The sequence below is a fragment of the Lissotriton helveticus genome, assembly GCF_964261635.1.
Source record: "Lissotriton helveticus chromosome 1_1 unlocalized genomic scaffold, aLisHel1.1 SUPER_1_unloc_43, whole genome shotgun sequence".
Lineage (NCBI taxonomy): Eukaryota > Metazoa > Chordata > Amphibia > Caudata > Salamandridae > Lissotriton > Lissotriton helveticus.
In genome coordinates this window covers 1,523,412-1,549,681 of record NW_027611685.1, presented here as the reverse complement: position 1 = coordinate 1,549,681, position 26,270 = coordinate 1,523,412, and the positions used below count along the sequence as shown (strand labels likewise).

General features: G+C 48.4%; 1 protein-coding gene and 1 long non-coding RNA gene across 4 annotated transcripts in view; one reads left to right on the top strand and one right to left on the bottom strand.

The window, feature by feature from the left end:
- The window catches only part of LOC144806076 (uncharacterized), a 42,936-nt gene extending 27,041 nt beyond the window's left edge, over positions 1-15,895 (bottom strand). For both annotated transcript variants that reach the window (XR_013605685.1, XR_013605686.1), the window contains exons 1-2: positions 15,775-15,895; positions 14,054-14,123 (exon numbers count right to left, since the gene is read on the bottom strand). This is a non-coding gene — a long non-coding RNA (uncharacterized LOC144806076). The remainder of the gene's footprint in view (positions 1-14,053; positions 14,124-15,774) is intronic.
- A 538-nt stretch (positions 15,896-16,433) lies between these two features.
- Positions 16,434-26,270, top strand: part of LOC144806068 (uncharacterized) — a 65,146-nt gene continuing 55,309 nt past the window's right edge. The window contains exon 1 of one of the 2 annotated variants that reach the window (XM_078672514.1): positions 16,434-16,556. In XM_078672514.1, the coding sequence (XP_078528640.1) occupies positions 16,545-16,556 (12 nt within the window). In that variant the 5' untranslated portion in view covers positions 16,434-16,544. The remainder of the gene's footprint in view (positions 16,557-26,270) is intronic. The other variant, XM_078672513.1, reaches the window with a different exon arrangement.

Sequence of the window (26,270 nt, the reverse complement as noted above, 5' to 3'; positions counted from 1 at the left end):
CACAACGCGCACCCACACACGCAACGCCACTCACACACGCAACGCCACTCACACACGCAACGCCACACACACACGCAACGCCACACACACACGCAACGCCACACACACACGCAACGCCACACACACACGCAACGCCACTCACACACGCAACGCCACTCACCCACGCAACGCCACTCACCCACGCAACGCCACTCACCCACGCAACGCCACTCACCCACGCAACGCCACTCACCCACGCAACGCCACTCACCCACGCAACGCCACTCACCCACGCAACGCCACTCACCCACGCAACGCCACTCACCCACGCAACGCCACTCACCCACGCAACGCCACTCACCCACGCAACGCCACACACACACGCAACGCCACACACACACGCAACGCCACACACGCACGGCCAACCACACGCAACGCCACACACACACGCAACGCCACACACACACGCAACGCCACACACACACGCAACGCCACTCACACATGCAACGCCACTCACACATGCAACGCCACTCAACCACGCAACGCCACTCAACCACGCAACGCCACTCAACCACGCAACGCCACTCACCCACGCAACGCCACTCACCCACGCAACGCCACTCAGCCACGCAACGCCACTCAGCCACGCAACGCCACTCAGCCACGCAACGCCACTCACACACGCAACGCCACTCACACACACAACGCCACTCACACACGCAACGCCACTCACACACGCAACGCCACTCACACACGCAACGCCACACACACACGCAACGCCACACACACACGCAACGCCACACACACACGCAACACCACACACACGCAACACCACACACACATGCAACGCCACTCACACATGCAACGCCACTCACACACGCAACGCCACTCACACACGCAACGCCACTCACACATGCAACGCCACTCACACATGCAACGCCACTCAACCACGCAACGCCACTCACCCACGCAACGCCACTCACCCACGCAACGCCACTCACCCACGCAACGCCACTCACCCACGCATCGCCACTCAGCCACGCAACGCCACTCAGCCACGCAACGCCACTCAGCCACGCAACGCCACTCAGCCACGCAACGCCACTCAGCCACGCAACGCCACTCAGCCACGCAACGCCACTCAGCCACGCAACGCCACTCAGCCACGCAACGCCACTCAGCCACGCAACGCCACTCAGCCACGCAACGCCACTCAGCCACGCAACGCCACTCAGCCACGCAACGCCACTCACACACGCAACGCCACTCACACACGCAACGCCACTCACACACGCAACGCCACACACACACGCAACGCCACACACACACGCAACGCCACACACACACGCAACGCCACACACACACGCAACGCCACACACACACGCAACGCCACTCACACACGCAACGCCACTCACCCACGCAACGCCACTCACCCACGCAACGCCACTCACCCACGCAACGCCACTCACCCACGCAACGCCACTCACCCACGCAACGCCACTCACCCACGCAACGCCACTCACCCACGCAACGCCACTCACCCACGCAACGCCACTCACCCACGCAACGCCACTCACCCACGCAACGCCACTCACCCACGCAACGCCACTCACCCACGCAACGCCACTCACCCACGCAACGCCACTCACCCACGCAACGCCACTCACCCACGCAACGCCACTCACACACGCAACGCCACACACACACGCAACGCCACACACACATGCAACGCCACTCACACATGCAACGCCACTCACCCACGCAACGCCACTCACCCACGCAACGCCACTCACCCACGCAACGCCACTCACCCACGCAACGCCACTCACCCACGCAACGCCACTCACCCACGCAACGCCACTCATCCACGCAACGCCACTCATCCATTTGCAAAACGAAAAATGTCAAACTCTTCTATTGCGAGACCTATTGCATTTTCAATGCTTTTCTTTCTTTCTTTCTTTCTTTCTTTCTTTCTTTCTTTCTTTCTTTCTTTCTTTCTTTCTTTCTCTAGAATGTCACATTTGTGAGCACCTTAGACTGCCTGCCCTCTAGGGCTAGTACAGTTCTGTCTAGAGGTAGATTACATTATTCCCAAAGCATTTTAAGCATTAACATTTGACTAATGCAAGCAGATACCATTCTTTATTGGTGTAAACCAACTTTCGCAACTCACAAAAGTTGGTCTCACATTGGTGGAAGGACTATTTAGGGCTTCTGGCAATATGGGTTGGTGACGAGGACATTTTCCACCCTTCAGATTGTTGGCTGGGATTGGGGGAGGTGCTCTTGAGATATGATGGGCATGTCATGTAGGTCCTTTCCTGAGAAACAGCCATTCCCGTGCCAGTTGAGGAAAATGCAGTCTGAAAAGCCATCTTGATTGGGAATGTATCAGAAGACTATACTAAGAAGCCACATCAAGAAGGTGGGTGAGAGCAGCATAGCATCGTTCAGTCATGCAAAGCACAGTTGCTTGTGGTCTTCACTGGGAGCCATTGAAGGGTTTTCATTATGGGGACAGCTTCTATTTTCAGTGGACTCTGCAAACATCAGACACTGATTTTATAGTTGTTTTATAGAGACCGTCCAGTATAGAGAAAGAAATTATGGTCTTTGCCCAGGGCTGCATTTTTAACAGACACCACAGCATCAATCTGTGCAACCATTCAACAACAACTGGTTCAAATATGTTCTATCAATATTTCAAGCTTTATTACAAATGCCACAAAAATATGTTAGTATTTCACTTCTGTTCTTGGATTTTCGTCACAATAAAATACAGTGAAAATAATCTTCACAAGTTATTTACAAAAGTTTAAGCTATTGCCATTATAAATTAATTAACTATAATTAAGTATTAATTATTAAAAAAAATGAAAAGCCAATGTTATTTGTAATATCAATACATCTAAGTCACGTAAATGCAACACATATTGCATTACAATAGCATTACAAATGCTATAGGTGTCACATTTGTGAAAGTTATAACTATTTGCATTGTAAATGACAAACCGATTAATTTAGCTAATTTCAAAACCATTACATAAATAAAAAATGTGTCATTTCCAATACCAATAGCTCAAACTTTCCTAATGCGAGACCTATTGCATTGCAAATGCTTGTTTTGGATAGTAATGGTTTTGCCTCTCTGGTTCTGGTTGGGTGGGGAGGCTGGGTGGGGGTGGGCTGGGACATTGTTTAGCTACACTTGAGACGTTCTTAGGCACACATTTGGATGTAAGTGGCAAGTACGCACGGTTGATTTTCATTAAGCACTCATTTTTACCACTGCCATGGCCAGTTAGGGTATAATTCTGGCCCCTCGGAGGTGGTTTTGGCGACATGGAATGTCCCCGGCCTGAACAACAAAAGGCAGATAGCACAGTATTTACTACATCACAGGGTAGATGTAGCTTTCTTACAGGAAACTCATCTGCCTCCTAGTGATCAGGCCCACTTTGCCGCAAATTGGAGAACACAGATATTTTGCGAACTTCAGCAACTTTGCAAGGGGCACTGCCTTTCTTATACATAAACGACTCCACTTCCATTTGCATTCTGTAATACGTGACAGTGAAGGCAGGCATATCTTTGTCCTGGGCACATTAATGGGTCACAGGGTGGCATTGGTCTGTGTGTATGGCCCCAATAGCGACTCCCCGGACTTTTATTATACCCTACTCTCTAAATTGGCGCAGCTAGGCCCGGTTCCCATTTTACTGGGGAGTGATTTTAATATAGTCCAGGTCCAGTCACTTGACACCACTTCGAGAGCACCAGATCCTGAATTTGCGATCAATTCTCCTTAATTGACATAGGTTGTACGCAAAACCCGCATAGCACTGACTATACTCACTACACTGGCAGTCATACCACATGGACGAGGCTCGACTATTGGCTGGCATCCCCAGAACTTATCAGCTGGTGTCATGTGATCCGGACGCTTCCTCGCACATATTCTGATCACTCCCCGGTATTATTAACATTGAAGGTCCCGCGATTCCCCAGCCGCGCATTAGATGAAGTTTTTAAACAGGAATAACGAGAAACGATAGAGGACTACTTCGTCATTAACACTGGTTCAGTAGACACTGTGGCAATGTTATGGGAGGGTTTTAAAGCATACATGAGGGGCATGTGTATATCCAAAAATGTTGGTGTAGTGCGGGATTTGTGCAGTAAGTTAGCCCGCCTGGAAAAGGACCTAGGGCCGTTAGACTCTGAACAACGCCAGGCAAAAGGTCCCGAAATAGACAAGCGATGTTTGTCCCTGCTCACAGAATTCAAAGATACCGCTGAGAGGGAGATCCTTTTAATGGGGAAATACTGCAATGCCAGGAAATACGGCGAAGGCGAGTGACCGGGACGAGTCCTAGCACAGATGATTAGACCTCCCTATTGTAAGGCATACATCTCCGAGTTGAGAACTTCATCAGGACAGCAGATCACTGACCCACTGGATATCCAGGGGGAATTTATGTCCTATTTTAAAACATTAAACACCACTAGATTGGGTCAAGACAGGGCGCAGCAGAAGAGTTATTTGTCCGAGGTCGCTTTAATTTATCTCGAGAAGTTTATGCAGGACTTTCTCGCTTAGCCTATCTCTGAGGAGAGCATTGATAAGGCATCTCTGCCCTGAAGAGTTCCTCGGTCCTGGGGCTCGACGGTTTCACGGCGGATTTTTATAAGGCCTATAAAGATTGATTGATTCCCCATCTCCTTAAATTATATGCAGAAGCCCTGGAGAGGCAGATATTACCTCCCACCCTGCGTGAGGCAGTCATCATTCTTCTCCCCTAACCTGGCAAGGACCCCCTGCTATGTGGTTCCTATCGACCGTTATCCATCTTAAACCTAGACTACAAAATAATGGCAAAGGCTCTGGCATGTCGCCTGTCTCTCTTCATAGAATCTATCATTTTCCCGGCCCAGTCTGGTTTCATACCCCATCGCTCGACAGCCTTCAATCTACGCACATTATTTAACACTCTGCATAGAATTAACCCGGAAATCCCTGCTGAGGCAATCCTATTTGAGGCATTTGTCTCCCTTGCATGGCCTTTTATTTTATCCATCATGGAGCGCATGGGTATGCCGTTTGGTTTCATTGCCACGACTGCCCTGCTATACAGTCAACGGCAGGCCCGACTCCAACTAAATGGTACATTGACGGCTCCCTTCTCACTTTCACGCGGAATGAGATAGGGCTGCCCGTTGTCGCCTCTGTTGTTCATTTTAGCCACGGACCCACTAATACGGCACTTCCAAGAGAAACACCTTCATAGGTGTTTACAGTTCACCACCGTCCGATTGTTAGTATCATTGTATGCAGATGACACGATTTTATATGTACGCAACCCCAGACTAATTTGGATACCCTTATCCGGGAAATTCTGCGCTTTGGCAGACATTCCGGACTGGAAATCAATTGGAACAAATCTGTAATTTTTCCACTCACTGCCAGCACAGACAAGTGGGACTTGGAATTCCCCCTGGAATGGAATACTGACTCGGTTAAATACCTCGCCATACATATACACTTAGAAGCAGAGCAGATCATCCGCCGCAGTTACGGACAGCTGTTTCCAAATTAGAGACTCAAACAGAGAAATGGCTAAAGCTCCCACTATCCATGGCTGGACGAGTTTCCGTCATTAAGATGGTTGTGCTTCCTAAATTTGTATATCTATTTCAAAACATCCCGATCCCTCTCATGAATAAATTCTTTTTGACCCTTTGATCACACTTAATAAGATTAGTATGGGGTGGCGGAAACGCCAGGGTAAACTAGCGGGTTTTGACACTCCCCTGCGATAGAGGTGGGTTTGGGGTCCCTGATTTACAACTGTACTATTTAGCTGCACAGTGCAGTTTTGCACAGACATGGTACCACCCTGATGCCAGAATTCCATACCTCCGACCAGAGTCTGACTTAGTCCTCCCAGACATTTTAGCGGCGATATTACCGAAGGGTTTCCCCAAAGATATCTAACGCGCATCGACCACTAGTTGGGCATGGGAGAAATTGCGTTGCATAACACACACACCATTGCTTTATTCTTCTGATCTCCCACTCCCGAACCCTAAATGGATACCTATAACTAGCAAAAAGCTCATACAGAAGACATGCTCTAAATTTGACATTGCTAAGATATTTCCAGATGGACATATTTTTGATCCCGATGATGAGTCCTTGTTCCCTGGTGCCACATTCATGGACAGATACGTCCTTCTACGAATCTGTTCTGCCCTGCGAGCTATTTTACCAGACTACCCTCTGGAACCTTCTTCCTTCCCCCCCACTCATGACAGTGATAAGCAGCGAGAGAGGGGTACATCTAATATCCCAACTCTATAAGGCATACGCTGTTGGACTTCCAGATCGATTGATGCTTTCCATGCAAGGAGATAGGCGGCAGGGGCTCGTGCTGAAGTTCGTGCGAGCAGTGGGATTCCGGTGCGAATGGGCTCATTTCCACTCATGAAGAGTTCAAAAGCTTGATTTAGGAGCCCACCGAACCACAGCAAGGGTCTAGGGCCTGAGAATCACCTTTTGGGAGTACGCATTGCCTGGGAGACCGACTTGGGTAATCCGATCACAGACGAACAGTGGGCTGCCTGCTGTGCAGATATTAAAAATGTCTCCCTTAATAGCCGACACAAACTAATACACTTTAAGTTTCTTCGTAGGATATACATTACCCCCTCCAGACTCCACAGGATAGACCCTGCCAGACTGCACCATTGTGCAAGATGCAATGCTCCAAATGCAGACTTCGCCCACCTCGCCTGGACCTGTCCACGCAAACACTGGGTAGGAATACATAAGATAGTGAGTGGCTTGGTTAAAGTACCGATGACCCCCTTGCCCGAGATTGCCCCGTTGGGATTTGTAAAGCATTTCCCACCGGCAATTCGCAGGTTTGTTGCCATCAGCTTACTACTGGCCAAAAGGGAGGCATCCATTCATTGGGGTGGCAGAACAGCACCCTCGGTAAAGGGATGGCTGAAGAGCATGGCGTCATGTTCCACAAACAGCGACCTATATACACTAACGGTCCCCCCCACCTGCAGGCCCAAAGATATCTGGGGAACTTTTGGAACATACCTAGAGGTGTCCCAACAGGGGTGGTTTAGACTGTCCCGAGATACATGTCAATAATCAACTTCACCGGATGCTAAACTCCTTTTTTGATGTCGGTACAGTTGATGTATTCCCATGCCATGATTGTAAACACTGCTTATGTGAATCAGAGTCAAGAACGATTGTAACAGAAAATATGTTAGCAGCCGAGGGACTTGCTTTATGTAACATGTGATCACTCTGCGGCATTGATTGAGCCCTTGACAGTGTGTACTATGTCTACCTTTACTTGCCAAAGGATTATACTCGACCTAGTGTACTTCTTTACTCATACCTAAATGCAAAATAAAGTTTAAAAAAAACTAGGGGTAAGAGCTCACTGAAGCCTACCCTACGCCCACACAGGAGCAGCAATCATTAGTGAAGCAGGTGCAAGGAAGCTCACCAAGGTGCAATTTCTGTAATCAGATGTAGGATAGATATATAGCCAATCACCGCTGCATGCAAGACCGTCTGTCTATCAGATCGGGTAGATGGCTTTGCATACCCGACGAGACTACATGCTAGGACTTATCAAAGGCAATAATCCTTTCATGATTTTATCTGACTGGATGCGATGGTGATTACCAGCTTATTGATATTGCATCTCTTAATAAGAATAAGCGACTTGGTGTTCTTCAATAAAACTATTTCAATATGGATCGAAGGAATTAAATCAATCATGAATGATATGGTGATTGCCTATATATCTATACTACATCTGATTACAGAAATAGCACCTTGGTGAGCTTCTATAAAAGACCCTGATGAAGTCCATGTTGGACGAAACACGTTGGCTGGGCTGATGCATTTGAGTACAAATAAAGAATACATTGAAAAAAAGAAATCTCAAGACTCTGCGCTGTATTTTCTGATTTGGAGGAACTTATAATATTTTGTATAGTTTGCAAAGGAAATGAGGTTTAATACATGCTTGAGCATAATTGATTTAGGAATCTAGTAATAACTGTATGCTCCTTTTCAGAATGTGACAATCCTAGTCAGTATAAGGCACAAGCAAACCCCATATTTAAACTGTGGTCAACCCCCTGGTAGCTTGGCACAGAGCAGTCAGGCTTAATTTAGAGGCAATGTGTAAATATTTGTGCAACACTTCAAACAGTAAAACAGCGTAAACAGCACACAAAATCAACACCAGGTTAGAAAAATAGAGCTCAATTTAATCAACAAATCGAAACCCAAAGACAAAAATCCAATCAGTATAACCGGAGATATGAATTTTTAAAGTATAAACTTCTATACAGCACCTAAAAACATAAAGCGTCAACCGAGGCAATCTGGTCATGCTGGACCAGGTTAAAGTAAAAAGTTCAAGCTAATCACGATGTAGCGCGAATTAGATAGAGCCCCAGATTAGTTCAGCTGAAGGTTTTACCCTCTCAAGTTTTGAGCCAAGAGCCCCGTTCGCATTGGAGAGGGTCGCAGGGAGTAAGGAGAGAGTTGATGGCGGTGGTGGACATGGCACAAAGAGCAGGCCAGGTGTCGCAGAAGGTCGGGCCGGAGCTTTACGTTGTTGGTCTTCCAGATCGATTGATGCTTTCCGTGCAAGGGGATAGGCGGCAGGGGCTTGTGCTGAAGTTCTGTGCGAGCAGTGGGATTCCGGTGCGAATGGGCTCATTTCCACTCATGAAGAGTTCAAAAGCTTGATTTAGGAGCCCACCGAACCACAGCAAGGGTCTAGGGCCTGAGAGGCACCATTTGGGAGCAAGGAACGAGCTGAAGACTGGTCCAGGCACTTCCACAAAATGAATGGGAGGTCAGGAACAGCACCAGCCCTCACTGCACAAGCTTCTATTGATTGTAAATACAAGAGCATGGCTTTAACCCGTTTATTGCGGTGGCAATTCCGCTGCGATGTGGGCGTTCGAATGCGCGTCCGGGGCCGTGTACACCAACGGACGTGCGCAGCACTACTGAGGTAGTGCTTGCGACGGCTGTTGGCCAACACACGCACGCAAGGGTTAAAAAAAATATTTGCTGCAAACCCCAGATCAGCCAAATTAAAAGATGCTCATGTGGACACACTTGTGTCAAAAACTTATTTTATAGATGCGGTCAGCAAGTGGGTAATGTCTGTGGTTGCGGTGGCTCAGGAGAAAGGTAAGAATGTGCAACTTGAGATTCGCGGACTACGGCAGCATTCAGAATCATGCCTGAAGCCTCCAAAAGCAGCCCGCCGGAGCCTGAGGAATTGACAGTTCTGAGTTGCAAGCTGCAACAGTCTTTAGTCTACAGACCTGAGGACATGTGACTGGGAGCCCCAAGGCCACGACGAGCCTCCAACACCCTGGTCGCAGGGCATTGGATTTAGGCATTTTTTATAGCGCATACTTTACCCAGCGGAGTCAGAGCGCTTTACAATAGAGCGAAGTATATAGGATTAGATATTATGGTAACATATTTACAGAGTATAAATCCACCAAAAATTACACAATACAAACTAAAGTTGGAGCGATTAGGGTTCCAAAAAAACACATTCCAGAGTTGAAGCGTAAGGACAAAGTAGTCTCCAGTGAGGAACACGAAACAGTCAATGCCTCCAGGCTGTGTAGGTGTGTTGTTTTGACCCCGCCCCCAGCCACTGACCACGCCCACGTGCCCCGCCCCCAATGCACAGACCCCGCCCCCACTGCCACAGGCCCCGCCCCCACATACACCACACCCACAAGTCCCGCCCCCACATTCACTGCCCCCGCCCGAGTAGGAGCATTCACCCCCACAGGCCCCGCCCCCACATTCACTGACCCCGCCCCCGGCAGAGGAGGAGCATCCACACCCACAGGCCCCACCCCCACAGACCCCGCCTTGACACCCACAGGCCCCGCCCCCTCTCAGGAATCATACGTTAATGCTCTTCCACTACTGCCTCGAGTCCTTGTCTCCCCTTACCTCTCTTGTGGTTTTCGAGGGGGCAGTGTCGGCCTGGTGGAGGGGACACACCGAGGGCCCCACGTGACAACAAAGCGCGCGCTGGACAAGGGCCGCCCTGATCTGTAGCTGCGCATGCGCAGGACACTCAGTTTGTCACAAGTGCGCATGTGCAGGATGTCTGCTTGTTGTGGCCGCGCATGCGCTGAGAATAGCGGAGCCCATGAAACATAAAGATTGTGTAATTGAGCAGCCCGCAGGGAAGCACGGCCTGGAGAGTCCAACCGAGAGGGGACGCAACTGGGAACGTCCACACTGTCTTCCATTCAGAAAAACTGAAAACCCCAGGACTTAACTAAGAGCGCGGGTTAAAGAGGTCTTGATGGGTTAACAACTGCGCATGCGCTGGTGACAGACACTGCGTCCCGCAGCGGAGCACGAGCTAAGAAGGGCCTTGGATTAACAACTGCGCATGCGCTGAGAACAGACACCTTCAAGAGGGCCTTGTATTAACAGCTGCGCATGCGCTGAGGACAGACACTGCTCCCGGGCCTTGGATTACCATGAGCTCCTCACTGCCATGCCAGGGACACTGCAGCAGCAGCTCCAAGCAGCAGGTAGAGGGAGCACAGAGGGGTGAGACTCTGAGACACACGTGCAGACAATCAATCAATAAAATCTATATTCGATCTCTTAAATACAGATCATAAAAGCACAATTTAAATCAGTGATCAACAACCAGCCCCAGTTCATAACAAGTTAAAATTCTAGAGCAAGTAGAATTATCTAAAAAGAACATCAAATTATTTTTACAGGACATTTTATCCCATAAAATGCATCATGTGCCTCATAGACCGAATCCAGTTAGTTTACATCAAATTACTCATTTCTGCATATAATTATTAGTTAAAACCAACCTCGCGCCTTTCTACTTTTCATACAGGCCCACAAAAAGGTGGCTACCGAAAAACAGACAAAGGGATCAGGCAGAGATTTTTTTAAAGTAATGTGCCAACTGGCATTGTTTAAAATTGTGGCGCTTTAAAATCGAAAGGATAAAGTCTTCTCTTCCTGTCTTATAAAACCCACAAAACAAGACTAGGTGCAGGTCAGATTGGGGGGAATGGTTGTGGGTGGGCACCGGCCTCCAGCAACAAAGCGCTCCCAGCGCTAGAGGTAAAATAAAGCGCTCCCAGCGCTATAACCAGAAAATAAAGCGCGTCCAGGCGCAAATAACGCGCTTCCAAGCGCTAGGAGGCAATTCCAGCGCTCCCAGCGCTAGAGGACAGCACAAGTCCAGAGAAAGTCCTTGGAATGCAGCAAGATGGGGGGGCACACTGGGCCCTCCAGGCAGGAAGGCAGTCCCAAGTGGCAGTTCCTCCTGGTCCCAGCAGCAGCAGCAGCCCCCCTCAGTAAGATCAGGAAAGAACAACTTGCAAGGGGACACAGACCCTTTTTATACTAATAAATCCTTTGTCTGTGTGCAGGGTGGGGGAAGAACCAGTCGCAGCTGGTCTGGGAGCACCCTTGATGTGCTCAGCCCCTCACTCTATTCACTAGGCAGGCTAGGGTCGTTAGACGCACCACAGGGGGCGGAGCCAGCATTGTGTGGGGAAAGCCCAGCCCTATTCAGGACCCAGGTGCACTCCTCCCCAGCCATCAGCACGCTAATCTCCACACTTACCACCGGGCAGACCCATCATGACTCATGGAGCCTGGCATCCCAGCCAGCTCCAGCCAATCACACGCCAGCACCTTTACAGCACACACACAGCCATGTCTAGAAGTGGCACTTCCACACTAGACACATACACGCCGCATACATCATTTCGCAGCATTGAATCACACGAGTCCGCACATACCAGACTCGAGCCTGTACACCCCACGCATCAGGAACTACCAGGGACACATACATTCCCCATGCATTCCTATGGGAGGGCAGGCCAACCTTACTCCACGCACTCAGAGTGCGCACGCACTTTCCACTGGGACACAGTGAAAGTGCGCAGAACACAAAAATCACCATCACTAGGTCACCATTAAAAGCAAAAAGTTTAGGGGTGAACCTGCTAGAAGGGCCAAGTCCAACACTAACCATGAAGAAAATGCTAACCACCGAAGGGAAAGAATGGGACATGTTGTTGCCACTCGCCCTCTTTGTTATTTGAAGCCAGGTTCAGAGAAGCTTGGGTTGTTCTCCCTTTGAACTTCTTTACGGGAGACAGCCACAAACCTTGCTAGAAATGACAAGAGAAGCGTGGGAACAAGAGAAACAAGAAGAGACACAACACCATCTAGAATACACCCAAAGCCTAAGAAACCGCATACAGAAATTGTGAGATTTTGCTCACAAAAACCTAGGAAAAGCTCAAAGAAGCCAGCAGATGTCTTACAATAAAGGAAAGAGGTGACAGCAGTTACAGGTCCATGACTGGGTGCTCCTATTCCTACCTTCCTCTATACGCCAAAAACGGGCAGAATGGAAGGGACCATATGACGGTCCTGAAAGGGTAGGCCTCACTACTTACCGGTTACGCCTTTCCTCAACCAAAACCCAGATATACCACATAAATCTACTAAAGAAATGGTTGGGACCCCTCCCCAAAGACACCCATTACGTTTTGCCTGACTCAAAACCCATTCCTTCAACATTGAATAAATTGCCCATAAACGAACATCTAACAGAGGAACAAAAAGTGTCTCTTCAGACCCTCTTAGAGTCCTTCTCCTCCATCTTTTCCGACCTCCTGGGAAAATCAACAATACTGGAGCATGCCATTGTTACCCCACCAAATAAAGTAATAAAACAAAACCCCTACAGAATACCAGGCGTTAGGCGGGACGCAGTTCCTGACGAAATAGAGAGCATGTTACAACTAGGAGTCATAAAACCTTCCAGCAGTAACTGGTCTCCCCCATTGTCATAGTTCTGAAACCTGATGGTTCCATCCGTTTTTGAATAAAGGTCCGAGCAGTCAATGCCATCTCGAAATTTCACTCATACCCGTCGATGAATCGAGAAATTAGGCTTAGCCCAATATATAACCACATTCGATCTTACAAAAGACTATTAGCAGGAAGACCAAGAAAAATCGCCTTTAGCACCTCTAATGGGCTATACGAGTTTACTGCACTGCCTTTTGGGTTACACAGAGCACCAGCGACGTTCCAAAGACTTATGAACAAAGTTTGCTCCCAACATCAAGAGTACTCCTTAGCCTTCATAATATTTAGCCCTAACTTGGAACTACATCTCGTCCATTGTGGGAAGATATTCCAAGCACTTAGGACTGCAGGGCTCCACGTGAACTCCAAAAAGACCAGGATAAACTTCACCAAAGTCAAATATTTGGGCTATTTATTGGGAGATGGGGCTATCGCTCTGCAACAAGAGAAATTGAGAGCAGTCTTAGACACCCCCTTCCCTCCCACCAAAAAAGGCATTAGATCCTTTTTGGGCTTACAAGGCTACTACCGCTGGTTTAAACCCAATTATTCTGAAATAGCAGCACCACTAACCGACCTACTGAAGCAAGAGAAAAGGAACTAAGACTTGGTAAATCCTCCCCAAGCTGCCAGAAAGGCATTCCACGAGCTCAAGTGAGCCATAACCTAAGGCGGAGAAACCAGCAGGGAAGACCGGAAAAACGGAGAACACCGAACAGCCTTCCGAGAGAGAGAACTGGAGCCTTGGGGAGGTCACAGCTTGTTGGCGAGGAGGGAAAGTCGAAACAGAAGGAGACCAGACCTCACTGAAGGACGTGGAGTTACCACGCCATGGCCCCGGAGTGACGTGTCTCTTACATGTGAGTGGGCGTCTACGGGGCTTTTGGAAAGGGGCTGAGTCAGAGAGGGATGGGAGGGGAGGCCGAGGGGTGAAAGGGACTCAGGGAAAAGGAAATAAGTGAGACGGAAACAAAGACATGAGCAGAAATCATTGGCTACTCTTTTTCTTTTGGTTACTCCAACCTCTACTCCCTTCCTTCACATTTATGCATAGCTATTATTTATCCCTCACATCCTCCCTTGACTAAACCATAAAGCAAAAACACTTACCTGAGCCTTTTCCTTCTGTCTGAGGGACGACGGCGGCCGAGGCTCACCTAAGGGACTGAAGTGGAAGACCCTGTGGGAAAGAAGAATACAAAAGAGACAATCAATCATTGTGATTTCCTGTAATAATAATAAAAAGTGCATACCAAGAAATTATTCAATGCAGTGTGCTCCTTCTTGACTGACTCTTCTACAACGGGGAGCTACATACTCTCCCTACAGGGAATGGGAGACAGACACACAGAGACCAACAGACACACACAGACACACACAGACAGACACACACACACAGACAGACACACAGACACACACAGACAGACACACACACAGACACACAGAGACCAACAGACACACACACACACACACACAGACACACACAGACAGACACACAGACACACACAGACACACACACACAGACACACAGAGACCAACAGACACACACAGACAGACACACACACACACAGAGACCAACAGACACAGACACACACAGACAGACACAGACAGACACACACAGACAGACAGACACACACACAGACAGACACACACACACAGACACACAGAGACCAACAGACACACAGAGACCAACAGACACACACACAGACAGACACAGACCAACAGACACACACACACAGAGACACACACATACACACAGACAGACACACACACACAGACACACAGAGACCAACAGACACACACCCACACAGACACACAGACAGACACACACAGACACACAGAGACCAACAGACACACACACACACACAGAGACCAACAGACACACACAGACACACACAGACATACACACACAGACAGACACACACAGACCAACAGACACACAGACACACAGACACACACACAGACACACAGAGACCAACAGACACACACAGACCAACAGACACACACACACAGACACACAGAGACCAACAGACACACACACACACAGACACACACACACAGACAGACACACAGACACACACAGACAGACACACACACACAGAGACCAACAGACACACACACACAGACAGACACACACACACAGACACACAGAGACCAACAGACACACACACACACACAGACACACACACAGACACACAGACAGACACACACAGACACACAGACACACACACAGACACACACACAGACAGAGACCAACAGACACACAGACACACACACACAGACACACAGAGACCAACAGACACACACACAGACACACAGAGACCAACAGACACACACAGACAGACACACAGAGACCAACAGACACACACACACACAGACACACACACAGACACACACAGACACACAGACACACACACAGACAGAGACCAACAGACACACAGACACACACAGACACACAGAGACCAACAGACACACACACACACACACACACACACACACACAGACACACACAGACAGACACACACAGACACACACAGACACACACAGACAGACACACAGACACACACACACAGACACACACACAGACACACACACAGGAAAGCAAAGTAGGAAAACGCTACATACAGTTGTTCTATGCTGGCATATGTACATTATTTTATAAAGATGGTGGAACTATTGATTTGAATGCACTCTCTTTTCTTAAGTCACACATGTATGACGCAGTTCAGAGTCTGGAGAGCCCTGCAGCCCCTGCCCTGAGTGTTGCCTCTCAGTGTCCTGAAGATGCCCCCGTGCTCGTGCGTCACCCTGGGGTCAGAGGCCTCCCTCACCTCTGCTGGAGCCCCGCTCAGTGGGGGCTGCAGGGTCTGGGGGAGGGGGCACCGGGGGCCCGGCTGCCTGTGAGGAGTGTGTCCCGGTGTGTTATTCCCCCTCCGAGTGACGCGCGCGCTCAACACAACAAAACATTGCGTCTCACTGCTGGGCACGCGCAGGACCGCGCGTCACAGCTGCGCATGTGCGGAGCGAAGACACGACGTCCTATCGCCGAGTTGGGACCTGTACGGACTGTGAACTGCCCTGGACAGACGACTCGCAGCCTCACTGCGCATGCGCAGAGGAAAGACACCCATTCTTAGGAGCCGAACCGAGGAGCTTTGCACTTCAATACATCTCCGCGGGTGATGTGGCGCGAGGCGCCTCGCGCTCCGCGGCGGGAGGCAGTTATATCTTATTCATTGTGTCCCCGCGCGGACACTGGAATTCTTGTGCTTCTTTGAGTCCCACATGTGCTGGCTCTGAGCTGTCGCCCTTTACTGCGCTCCGTGCTGTGAACTAAATGAAATCTTTCTTGCATCGACTTCTGGAGTTGGATTGTAGAAACATCGGCGTCTGTCCGCCGCGCATGCGCAGTTGTTCACCCACAGGCCCTCTTTAACCCTCGCTCCGCAGCGGAAGGCAGTGTCTGTCCTCCGCGCATGCGCAGGTAATCCAAGGCATCTTTCGCCTGCGTTGTGAGAAGCAGTGTCTGTCCCTGGCGCATGCGCAGTGGTTCATCCACAGGTCTTGTAACCCGACCCACAACAGAGAGCACAGCACCCACATGAAACCCCAGGTGAGGTCATTTATTTAATGCATTCTTATAAAGCGGGGACCTTACCCGAAGGTGTCAGAGCACCGTACAATAGAACCAGTTACATTACATGAGAGAACTGTTACAGGATGGAACAAATAAAAATAGCAGCCATAGAATCAAAGCCACGCAGGCAAAAGGAACACAATCTCAAGCACAGCAAGCACGGACTGTACAAGAACGTAGACATTGGGAGGACTCTGGTTGGGAAGACTTGCTAGCCGCAGCAAGGGCAGGAGATCAATTGTTGCAAACGGCAATAAGTCGAGCAAGCCAGCCCAGGACTACCATCTAGATCCTAAAACATGGTTCAGAAACTTTGCACATTTATATGCAAGTCCGGGTTCCCCTTCAAGCGAGAACTTATGCATAATTAAAGAGCTGACAATGTCCAAGGAGTTTGAACCACTGTATTTTAGTATCTTAGATACTAAGCAGGCTATAGCCGCCATTAAGCCGTCCAAAGCGCCAGCCCCAGATATTATCCCGGGAGACCTCTTTAGACATGACCCAGAGGTATGGGCACTGTATATCAACTTACTGTGCAATGCAATTAGCAGAGGGAAGCCTATCCCTATATCATGGAAGGGCGCGGAGATCGTCCCTATATACAAAAAGGGCAGTAGGGACGATCCCGCTAATTATAGACCTATCAGCTTGATAGATATTACCCAAAAGGTCTATTCAAAGCAGATACTGGACAGGCTAAACAACTGGCTAGTTGACAACAACATATTATCCCCATGCCAGGCAGGGTTCAGAAAAAGAATCAGCACCATAGATCAGGTGTTTAGGCTGCTAACCATTGCCTGGAAGTATACTAAACTAAGATCCGGCAACTTGTATATGGCCTTTATTGACCTAAAGGCCGCTTTCGATTCAATTCCAAGAGATCTGCTGTGGATAAATCTGCTAAATCAAGGGGTTCCAAAGAACTTACTGGTGCAACTCATAAAATTACATGAAGATAATTTTGCAAAAGTGCGCTGGGGTATGGGCGGGGAGTTGACAGAGGAGATACCGGTGAGGAGAGGGTCCGCCAGGGCTGTGTCCTGGCGCCTACCCTGTTTCTCCTCTATGTTAATGATATGGTGGATTTCCTATTGGACACAAACCACGATTCCCCAAAGTTAGGTGGCTCTCATGTATGTGCTCTGACATTTGCGGATTATACCATCCTTCTCTCACAGACCCCAATGGGACTGCAAAATCTTCTGAAGAAGTTGGTGGTGTACTGTAAACAAAAAGGATTGGAAATAAACCCATCAAAAACAAAATACATGTCCATCAGGCCGCACAAAAGTTTTAAGAAAAAGATGATGCTGAATGACGTAGCGATAGAGAGGGTTCACACTTTTGTTTACTTAGGGGTGACCCTAGATTCTAAGCTCTCATGGTGCCCGCATGTCAGAAAATCTGGGACCATTTTAATGCAAAATTCAGTGCCCATCTTGAAAAAGCTCCATGCAACTAGTACCAAGTCCATCACCCCAGCATTGGAGGTATATGAATCTAGGGCCCAAACCGCTTCTCTCTATGGCTCGGAGCTGTGGAGCGGAGAGCAAATCTCCACCTTAACCGTGGGAGAAAACAGGGTTTTAAGAGCGATGGTCCCCCTCCCCCAAAATACACCGGTGATCCCCTACATGTACGATCTGGGGTTAAAACGCATCGAGCATAGGGCTGTGTGGATGACTTTGTCATATTGGTTTAGGTTATGGGCCACTGATGAACTCCATATCTACAGGCAGGCACTAAGTGAACTTATCGCACTAGATACCCATGTTACTTTCCCATGGCTGGCTAATATACGTAGATGGCTTTTGACCTTGGGGCTTAGTGAGTTCCGGCACCACCCAGAAAGGTTGACCGCAGAATCAAAAAGGGAAATCAGAAGGGTCTATTGGAACTTCACTGTGGACAAAGTTTTACAAAATTGTGGAGTTGGCTCACTCACAAACAATATTCTGATGGTTAAACCAACACCCCGCTTTGAGGCATTTTTAGACGAAATCGAACCCCAATTGGCGAAAATATTGTACTTGAAATTCAGGTATGGGACCCTCGGTGTTAAGTCCTTTACAACCAAATGGGAAAATTGCCGAAATGGGGGAAAGATAGCGAGTGTAAAATGTGCCAGCTGGGAATGCAGGAAAATATAGCACATGTTTTGTTCTTCTGCCCCACTTACCTGAGAGCTAGACAAAAATGGATTGTGCCGTTGGGCAGGAATATGGGTGTCAGAAGATATAATGATATGTTACGCATTTTAAAAACAGATAACACCCAGCTTACTGTATTTGGAGTTTCTAGATTTTTATTGGCTATCAACTATATAAGAATGAAGAAGGGTTTGAAATTTTATCTAGGATTCTGCAATAGAGGATAAAAGAACATTAATTGAGTATTGCAGGACTGAATCGCCGAAACGTTTTATTGTATATAGTATTTCATATTTTACAATGTATTTTATTTGTAGTAGTTCTTATTATTTCCTTTTTTAATTGTTACTGTGATAAACATATAAGGGGCACAAGTACCTTTGGGAATACTACTATTATAAATATGAACTGTACTTTACTATTTTAATTGTCTATTTCACCGAGAACCTAATGGCCATGTTATTTGCACAGATTCTACTAACTGCACCTTATCTTGGAATTGCGTATTTGCACAAATGTAATGATTCCCAAAAATCTGCAATTTACTTTCTCAAGGATTATGGCATTGGACGGAAATGATGTATCTATAAATATTGTATTGTTTTTTCTTTTATGATTCCACAAATGGAATAAAGATGTTTTGAATGAAATAGATAGCAATATCCAATCCATAATGTAGCAAAATACAGTAAACCTAGGTAAAGTGCATATTGTGAATAGTACTATACGAATGACTTCATAGATCGCACATAGATTTCCGTGCACCTGTAGCTACTCTCAAAAAGGTGCCAATGCTCAAGATCAATTCAACATTGTCCAATTTAAATTTGCAGTCAAGAGCGTCTGTTAAATTAATAGGTGACAATTTTTTAAAATACAGAATTAGCAACCATAGTGCATATTTCATATAGTATCTACTAAAGAATAAAAAGTGTAAAAGTGCTTGACCGCGGTGACCGTCACATGGAAATGGCAGGGAGTCACGTTTTGCGTTAAAGCTATAGGGAAAACAAAGCAAATATCTTACTGTCCCAGCTCTTAACGGAATAGGAGGCCTCTCTCCCATTAGGACATGGGTGGTGCAATATAACTTGGAAGACAATGCTCAGGGTACGCAATGGATATACATTTTGCAACAGTTTGTTTATTCAATTCCCTTTCTAGTCTTTCCGCGCTATGAAGTGCGTACAATGCTGTCTTTAAAACTTTTTTGTCCATTGTTCCATCTGTGTTCGAATTGGCAAACAGTCTACCAATGTTAACGCTTTCCAGACTCTTGACTACCCCAGGAAGCCATGGACTATCCATCCCTTTCTCACAGCGAAGACTAATATCTATTATGGCCCTTCTGAGAGAAGCCTCGGGATTCTTCATTATGGACAGCTAAAATAGTGCGGAGCAGGCCCTTATGATGTCTTCAATGTATCCTAATTTCAGTTTGCCTTGACATACGTACAGAGGGGTGGAGATAGGAGCGCCCAAGAGTTTTCTACAAAATCTAATTTCCTCTAATTGGACGCAAGAGCATTTGGCAACACTCCATATCTCTGCCTAATTGGTAGGTATTGGTACACACTGGATCTTAAAAATCTTTAAAAAGGCTGGAATTGTTCCCGATCTTTTGGGGCGGAGGAGACTGAGGATTGAGTTAAAAGCCCTCGAGAACGTACTTTTACAATATGCCAAGTATTCACACCAGGTGCCGTTCGCAGCGAAGACCATTCCCAGATACCGTAAAGTAGCAGTGCAAGTTAATTTTTGGTCGCCAACAGAGATACAGTTTAAAGGACATTTCCTTGCCCCACAAGGCATTCTAAAAGATTTCTTAAAATGTGTGCATAAATCTAAGCCAGACATAAAATCTGTGAAACCTCGAACTAAAGTCCGTAGTGCATTTGGTGTGCGACCAATTAAAACCGCATCATCTGTGTCTAAAAGCACTAGGAGAGGTTTGCCTTGAATTCTGGGAACATCATTAGTTAGTGTGATTAGTGATTCATGTAAATTGTTTTTATATATATATATATATGATAAATAGAAAAGGAGCCAGAACACACCCCTGTCTGACCCCTCTATCTACACTGATGTAATTGGAAACTTCTCCCCCACCCCCAATCCTGACCCGCGCTTTCAGGTCCGTATGGAGATAGGCCAAAAAATGAACAAGGGCCTCATCCAGTCCATATTCTAAAAGGATGGACCATAGACGGGACCTATTAACAAAATCAAAAGCTGAGGACAGGTCCATAAAAGCTAAGTAAAGTGGCGAGTGCTGTGCAATAGTGTACTTCCCTATGATCAAATTAAGATTAAGACTTTGCGGGGCGTGGCCAAGCAGCATGGCCGACAGGACGTGAGCTCCTTCGGCTCCCTGCCGGCCGCCGCTTAAATCCTGATTTTCGATCCTTTCAGCCCACCTCAGAGTGCTAAATTGAGCTTCCTCGATCCCAGACCGTGCTGTACTCCTCCGGTCCCGCTTTCAAAGCTGTGGGTGACCAGATCACCGGCGAGCTTGACCCGGCACGTCTGCCGCCGGGCCTGCCTGAAATCGAGGCCGGGGACTGCGGCCTGACCCGACCATCGGTGGTTCCGGACACGGGGGGACCCATTGCCATCGGGCCCTCCCGCAGGTACCGAGGCCCCGGAGCGGCGTTGTGCCCATCGAGGAACGGAGCACCTTAGTGGGCCGAACTTACTGGCCGGCTGCAGACCCGCGGTGGAGGCGACGGTCGCCGCTAATTGAGGCCGGGGATCGGGCCTAGTCCCGGCGGAGAAGCAGACTTGCCGGGGGGCCCCATGGCCATCGGGGGTGTAGAACTTGGCAGTTTTTGCTCTCAGGGAATACTTACTAATATAATAAGAACTTGGCACAGAATCTGAAAATATGAAAAAGACATCTTTGTTACAATTAATTGTGAGGCTACGTCACCCAGTCACACCTAAAGCAACTGAAGGAGGCAGCCTGCTGAATGGTCTGAGCACAGATCCTTTATACCATGTATTATGCCCTAGGCACACATTTTTGCTTTGAAGTACATTATTGTTGGTCATTCCCAGGACGTGCACACAGATGCAAACCCACTTTCAAGATAAGTCCAGGCCATAAACAATGTCCACATAATGAATACATTCTCTAGCTGACAAGGCCGAATAAACCCAAAACAGTAAGGTCACAGCCCATGTCATAAATAGCTCGTGGAGGTAGGAACAGGAACAGATGGAAGTAAGATAGGGCAGGGTGTGTGTGCGATGAAAAGGTTTATGGCATGATGCTATCTTGCTCGGCCACTGGGAGAGGAACTGACCAAACAGGTCCGGCCTGGGGCAATGGTTCCAACTTGTCCAGGTCAGAGAAAAGTCAATCAAGGTGTACGTGGCCTTTGGAATCGAATTTAGCTGTATTATAGCCTATGTAAAGGTGTTAGAAATGGGATCCCTGGTTGGCCGAGGCTTGCGCCAAGGCCAGGCATAAATCACCATTTCTAGTTAGGGTAGGGAAGTCACCCTTCAAGACAACCCCTGCTCACCCCCTTGGTAGCTTGGCACGAGCAGTCAGGCTTATCTCGGAGGTCATGTGTAAAGCATTTGCGCACGCACCCCCAGCAACAACATCCCAGGCCCCCCACAAAAGGAACTCCACACAAGATATATATGAAAAATATACTTTGTATTGAAAAACATACTTAGGGATAAATACACAAGATACAATGTGCCAGGGGCACGGGCAGAGTTTACAAGGGAATATATACAGGACAGGGCCATAGGACCGCTGCCAGGAATATGCACATGATGGAACTGGCATTTAAGACACATAACAACTGGGAGCTTCCTAGAACTAGTACTAGAACACATAACAACCAGGAGCTAGCATTAGAACACATGACAACCTGGAGCTTAATAGGACTAGCAGCAGAACTCACTCTAACCAGTAGCCATATACACGAGACCTAGGATATTTAGGAGGGAAGGCAGGACACAGCACTTAACGTAACAGAAGCACCATCAAAGATGCAACACAGAGTAACACACAAGAATCACATTAGAACATCAGGCAATAACTTCCAATAGGCCAGCGGCCTTTTCTGGGGCTAGGGCCCCCCAAGGTCTCAGAGTCAGGACAGGCTGCAGGGAGCCATGAATAAACCTACACGTGGCAGCTGCCCACGAAGTGCTGGGCAGCTGAGGGCAAAGGATGGGCCAACATGATGGAGCCTCGCAGGCTCGGGACAGATACACCAAGAGGAGCCTCTCAGGGCTCGAGAACAATAGATGCTGGGCTGGGGCCAAGCCTCGCAGGCTCGGCGGGACAAGGGTCAAAGGTGGAGCCTCTCGGGGCTCGAGAAACGCTGCGTGGGGCGAGCCTCGCAGGCTCGTTAGATAAATGGCAACGGTGGAGCCCCTCGGGCTCGAGGAACAACTAGGTCATCTGGGAGCCTCTCGGGGCTCTGGAGCAAAGGGGAAGTCCCTCTCGGGGGACTCGATCTCGCTGGGGCCACACGGGCCATGACGGAGCCTCTCAGGGCTCGAGGGCAACTGGCAGTGGGCGGGGTCCCTCTCGGGGGACCCGGCATCAGGGGAGGCCCCACAGGCCTTCGAGCATTTCGGCACTCGTGCTGGAGGGGAGGGGCGGGCACCGACAATGTGCCCCGACGCCCCTCCTCTCCCTCTTTCTGCACTCACCGGGTTTGTGGAGCTCGGGGACTCGCCGGTCTCTTCTCGCTCTCCGGGGCTCTCCCTCGCTCCTGGGAGCCCTGGGGGGGAGATGGCAGATTCTTCTGGGGGAAGCAGGGGCGTGGAGTAGGCTCCCGCCGCCCCCTGCCTTCTCGCACTCTTTCCGACACCTTCACTAGCTCCTCGGGCTGGCAGCCAATCACGGCGCGGCCCGGGGACACGTCAGCAGGAAATCGCGGGCCGGCAGCCAATCACGGCGCGGCCCGGGGAATGACATCATCAGGGAAGCCCGGGCCGGCAGCCAATCCTAGCGCGGCCCGGGGAGGATGACTCGGAGGGTCCCGGGCCAGCGGCGGTGAACTCGGGGGGGGATGATGAGGGGTAGGCTCCCTCGCAATGCACAGGAAATAACGGCAGGAATAAAGCGAGGTAGGCACTCGCTGAGGCTCAGGAATCTTCCTGAGCACGGGGCCAATGCCGGGTGGGCACCGGCTCGATCAGGACAGCGCTCCCAAGCGCTAGAGCAAAACTACAGCGCTCCCAGCGCTATCAGTGAAAATAGAGCGCTTCCAAGCGCTAGGGGTCAAAGAACCAGCAAAGTCCATAGGAGGGTATACATCCACTACAACGCATTTTTTACAACGCACTACCATTACAACGGAACTTTTACAACGCAAATACTATTACAACGCATTTATTTACAATGCATGTTTTTACAACGCAGGTACTTTTACAACGCATACCATTACAACGTAAGTATTGGTAAGTATATAATTATATTTAAAATGTTATATGTTAGGTTTTTTTAAAGGAGTATTTTTAGGGTTCAGGGTCAGTTTTGGGTTTTTGGGTAAAGGGGTATTTTTAGGGTTCAGGGTCAGTTTTGGGTTTTTGGGTAAAGGGGTATTTTTAGGGTTCAGGGTCAGTTTTGGGTTTTTGGGTAAAGGGGTATTTTTAGGGTTCAGGGTCAGTTTTCAGTTTTTGGGTAAAGGGGTATTTTTAGGGTTTAGGGTCAGTTTTCAGTTTTTGGGTAAAGGGGTATTTTTAGGGTTCAGGGTCAGTTTTCAGTTTTTGGGTAAAGGGGTATTTTTAGGGTTTAGGGTCAGTTTTCAGTTTTTGGGTAAAGGGGTATTTTTAGGGTTCAGGGTCAGTTTTCAGTTTTTGGGTAAAGGGGTATTTTTAGGGTTCAGGGTCAGTTTTCAGTTTTTGGGTAAAGGGGTATTTTTAGGGTTCAGGGTCAGTTTTCAGTTTTTGGGTACAGGGGTATTTTTAGGGTTCAGGGTCAGTTTTCAGTTTTTGGGGTACAGGGGTATTTTTAGGGTTCAGGGTCAGTGTTCAGTTTTTGGGGTACAGGGGTATTTTTAGGGTTCAGGGCTGGGTTTGGGTTTTGGGGTTCAGGGGTATTTTTAGGTTTTAGGGCTGGGTTTGGGTTTTGGGGTACAGGGGTATTTTTAACATATATATTTAAAAATTAATAATTAAATATTAACATAAATAATTAAAATATTAAATATTAAAATAATAATTTATTAATTTAAAAAAATATTATTAATAATTATTTTACCATATTATTTACTTACCTATACTTACGTTGTAATGGTATGCGTTGTAATAGTACCTGCGTTGTAAATACCAGCGTTGTAATGGTATGCGTGGTAAAGGGTCCTGCGTTGTAAAAAATGCGTGGTAATGGTCTGCGTGGTAAAAGTCCGCGTTGTAACGTCATATATCCCCATAGGAGAGTCCAGGACCTCAGGAGGAGCACAGCAGCTCCTAGCAGGGACAGGCCATCAGGAGTCCAGGAGAAGGGCAGGGCCCAGGGAGGCAAGCCAACCCTGGGCCCAAGCAGCAACAGCCCCTGGCAGATTCAAATTGGGAACAAGAACCTTTGAGAAGAGGTCACAGCCTCTTTTTATACATGCAATCCCTTTGTCTAAGGTGCTGGGTGGGGGAGAAACCAGTCGCAGCTGGTTTTGGGAGTATCTTGTTTTCCCCAACCACCCCTTTCATTCATCAGGCAAGACAGGTCATCAGACGCACCCCAGGGGGGCGGAGCCAGCATTGTGGGGGGAAAGCCCAGCCCCATACAGGATACAGGCACAGCTCCTCCCTCACATCAGCATGCCAAACTCTCCATTCACCACCGGGGAAGACCCACACAGACTCTTGGAGCCAGGCTCCCAAGCCGGCTTCAGCCAATCACGCGCCAGCACACCTACTGAACACACACCCATGTCTAGAAGTGGCACTTCCCTTCTAGACACACACACGCGGCATACATCATCTTGCAGCATTTAAACACACAAGTCCACACATACCAGGCTCGAGCCTGTACCCCCCACGCATCCGGAACTAACAGGGCTACATACATTCCCCATGCATTCCTATGGGAGGCAGGCCTCTCTCATCTACACGCATTCAGAGTGGGAATCACCATCCCCAGGTCACAACAAAAGGGCAACACACAAAATTGCTGCTGTACACAAAATGGAAGCCAAGAATTTCAGAACGAAAATGACGATTTCGAGGTGAAATTGTTACTGGAATATGACGAAAATGCTTGTACATAGTGTACTAGCCATTCTCGGTCTTTTGATATAAAAATCGTCATGTTACGACAAAGTTTATTACACAAGTCCAGAATTTTCAGTACCACAGGGGGCTCTGCGGCGGCAGAGGCAATAGCGGGAGCCTGGATTGCCGCACAGGCCGGTTCGGGAGGCAAGGTGACGAGCTGCCGGTGCCGGTAGCGGTGACGGACTGTGCCCTGTCAGGGTGCCTGGTGCAAGGGAGTCCGCCGCCTCCGGGGTTGTCTGCCGCGGCCGGGGTGTCGCCCTGCATGGTGGTTACTGATATCTGAGAC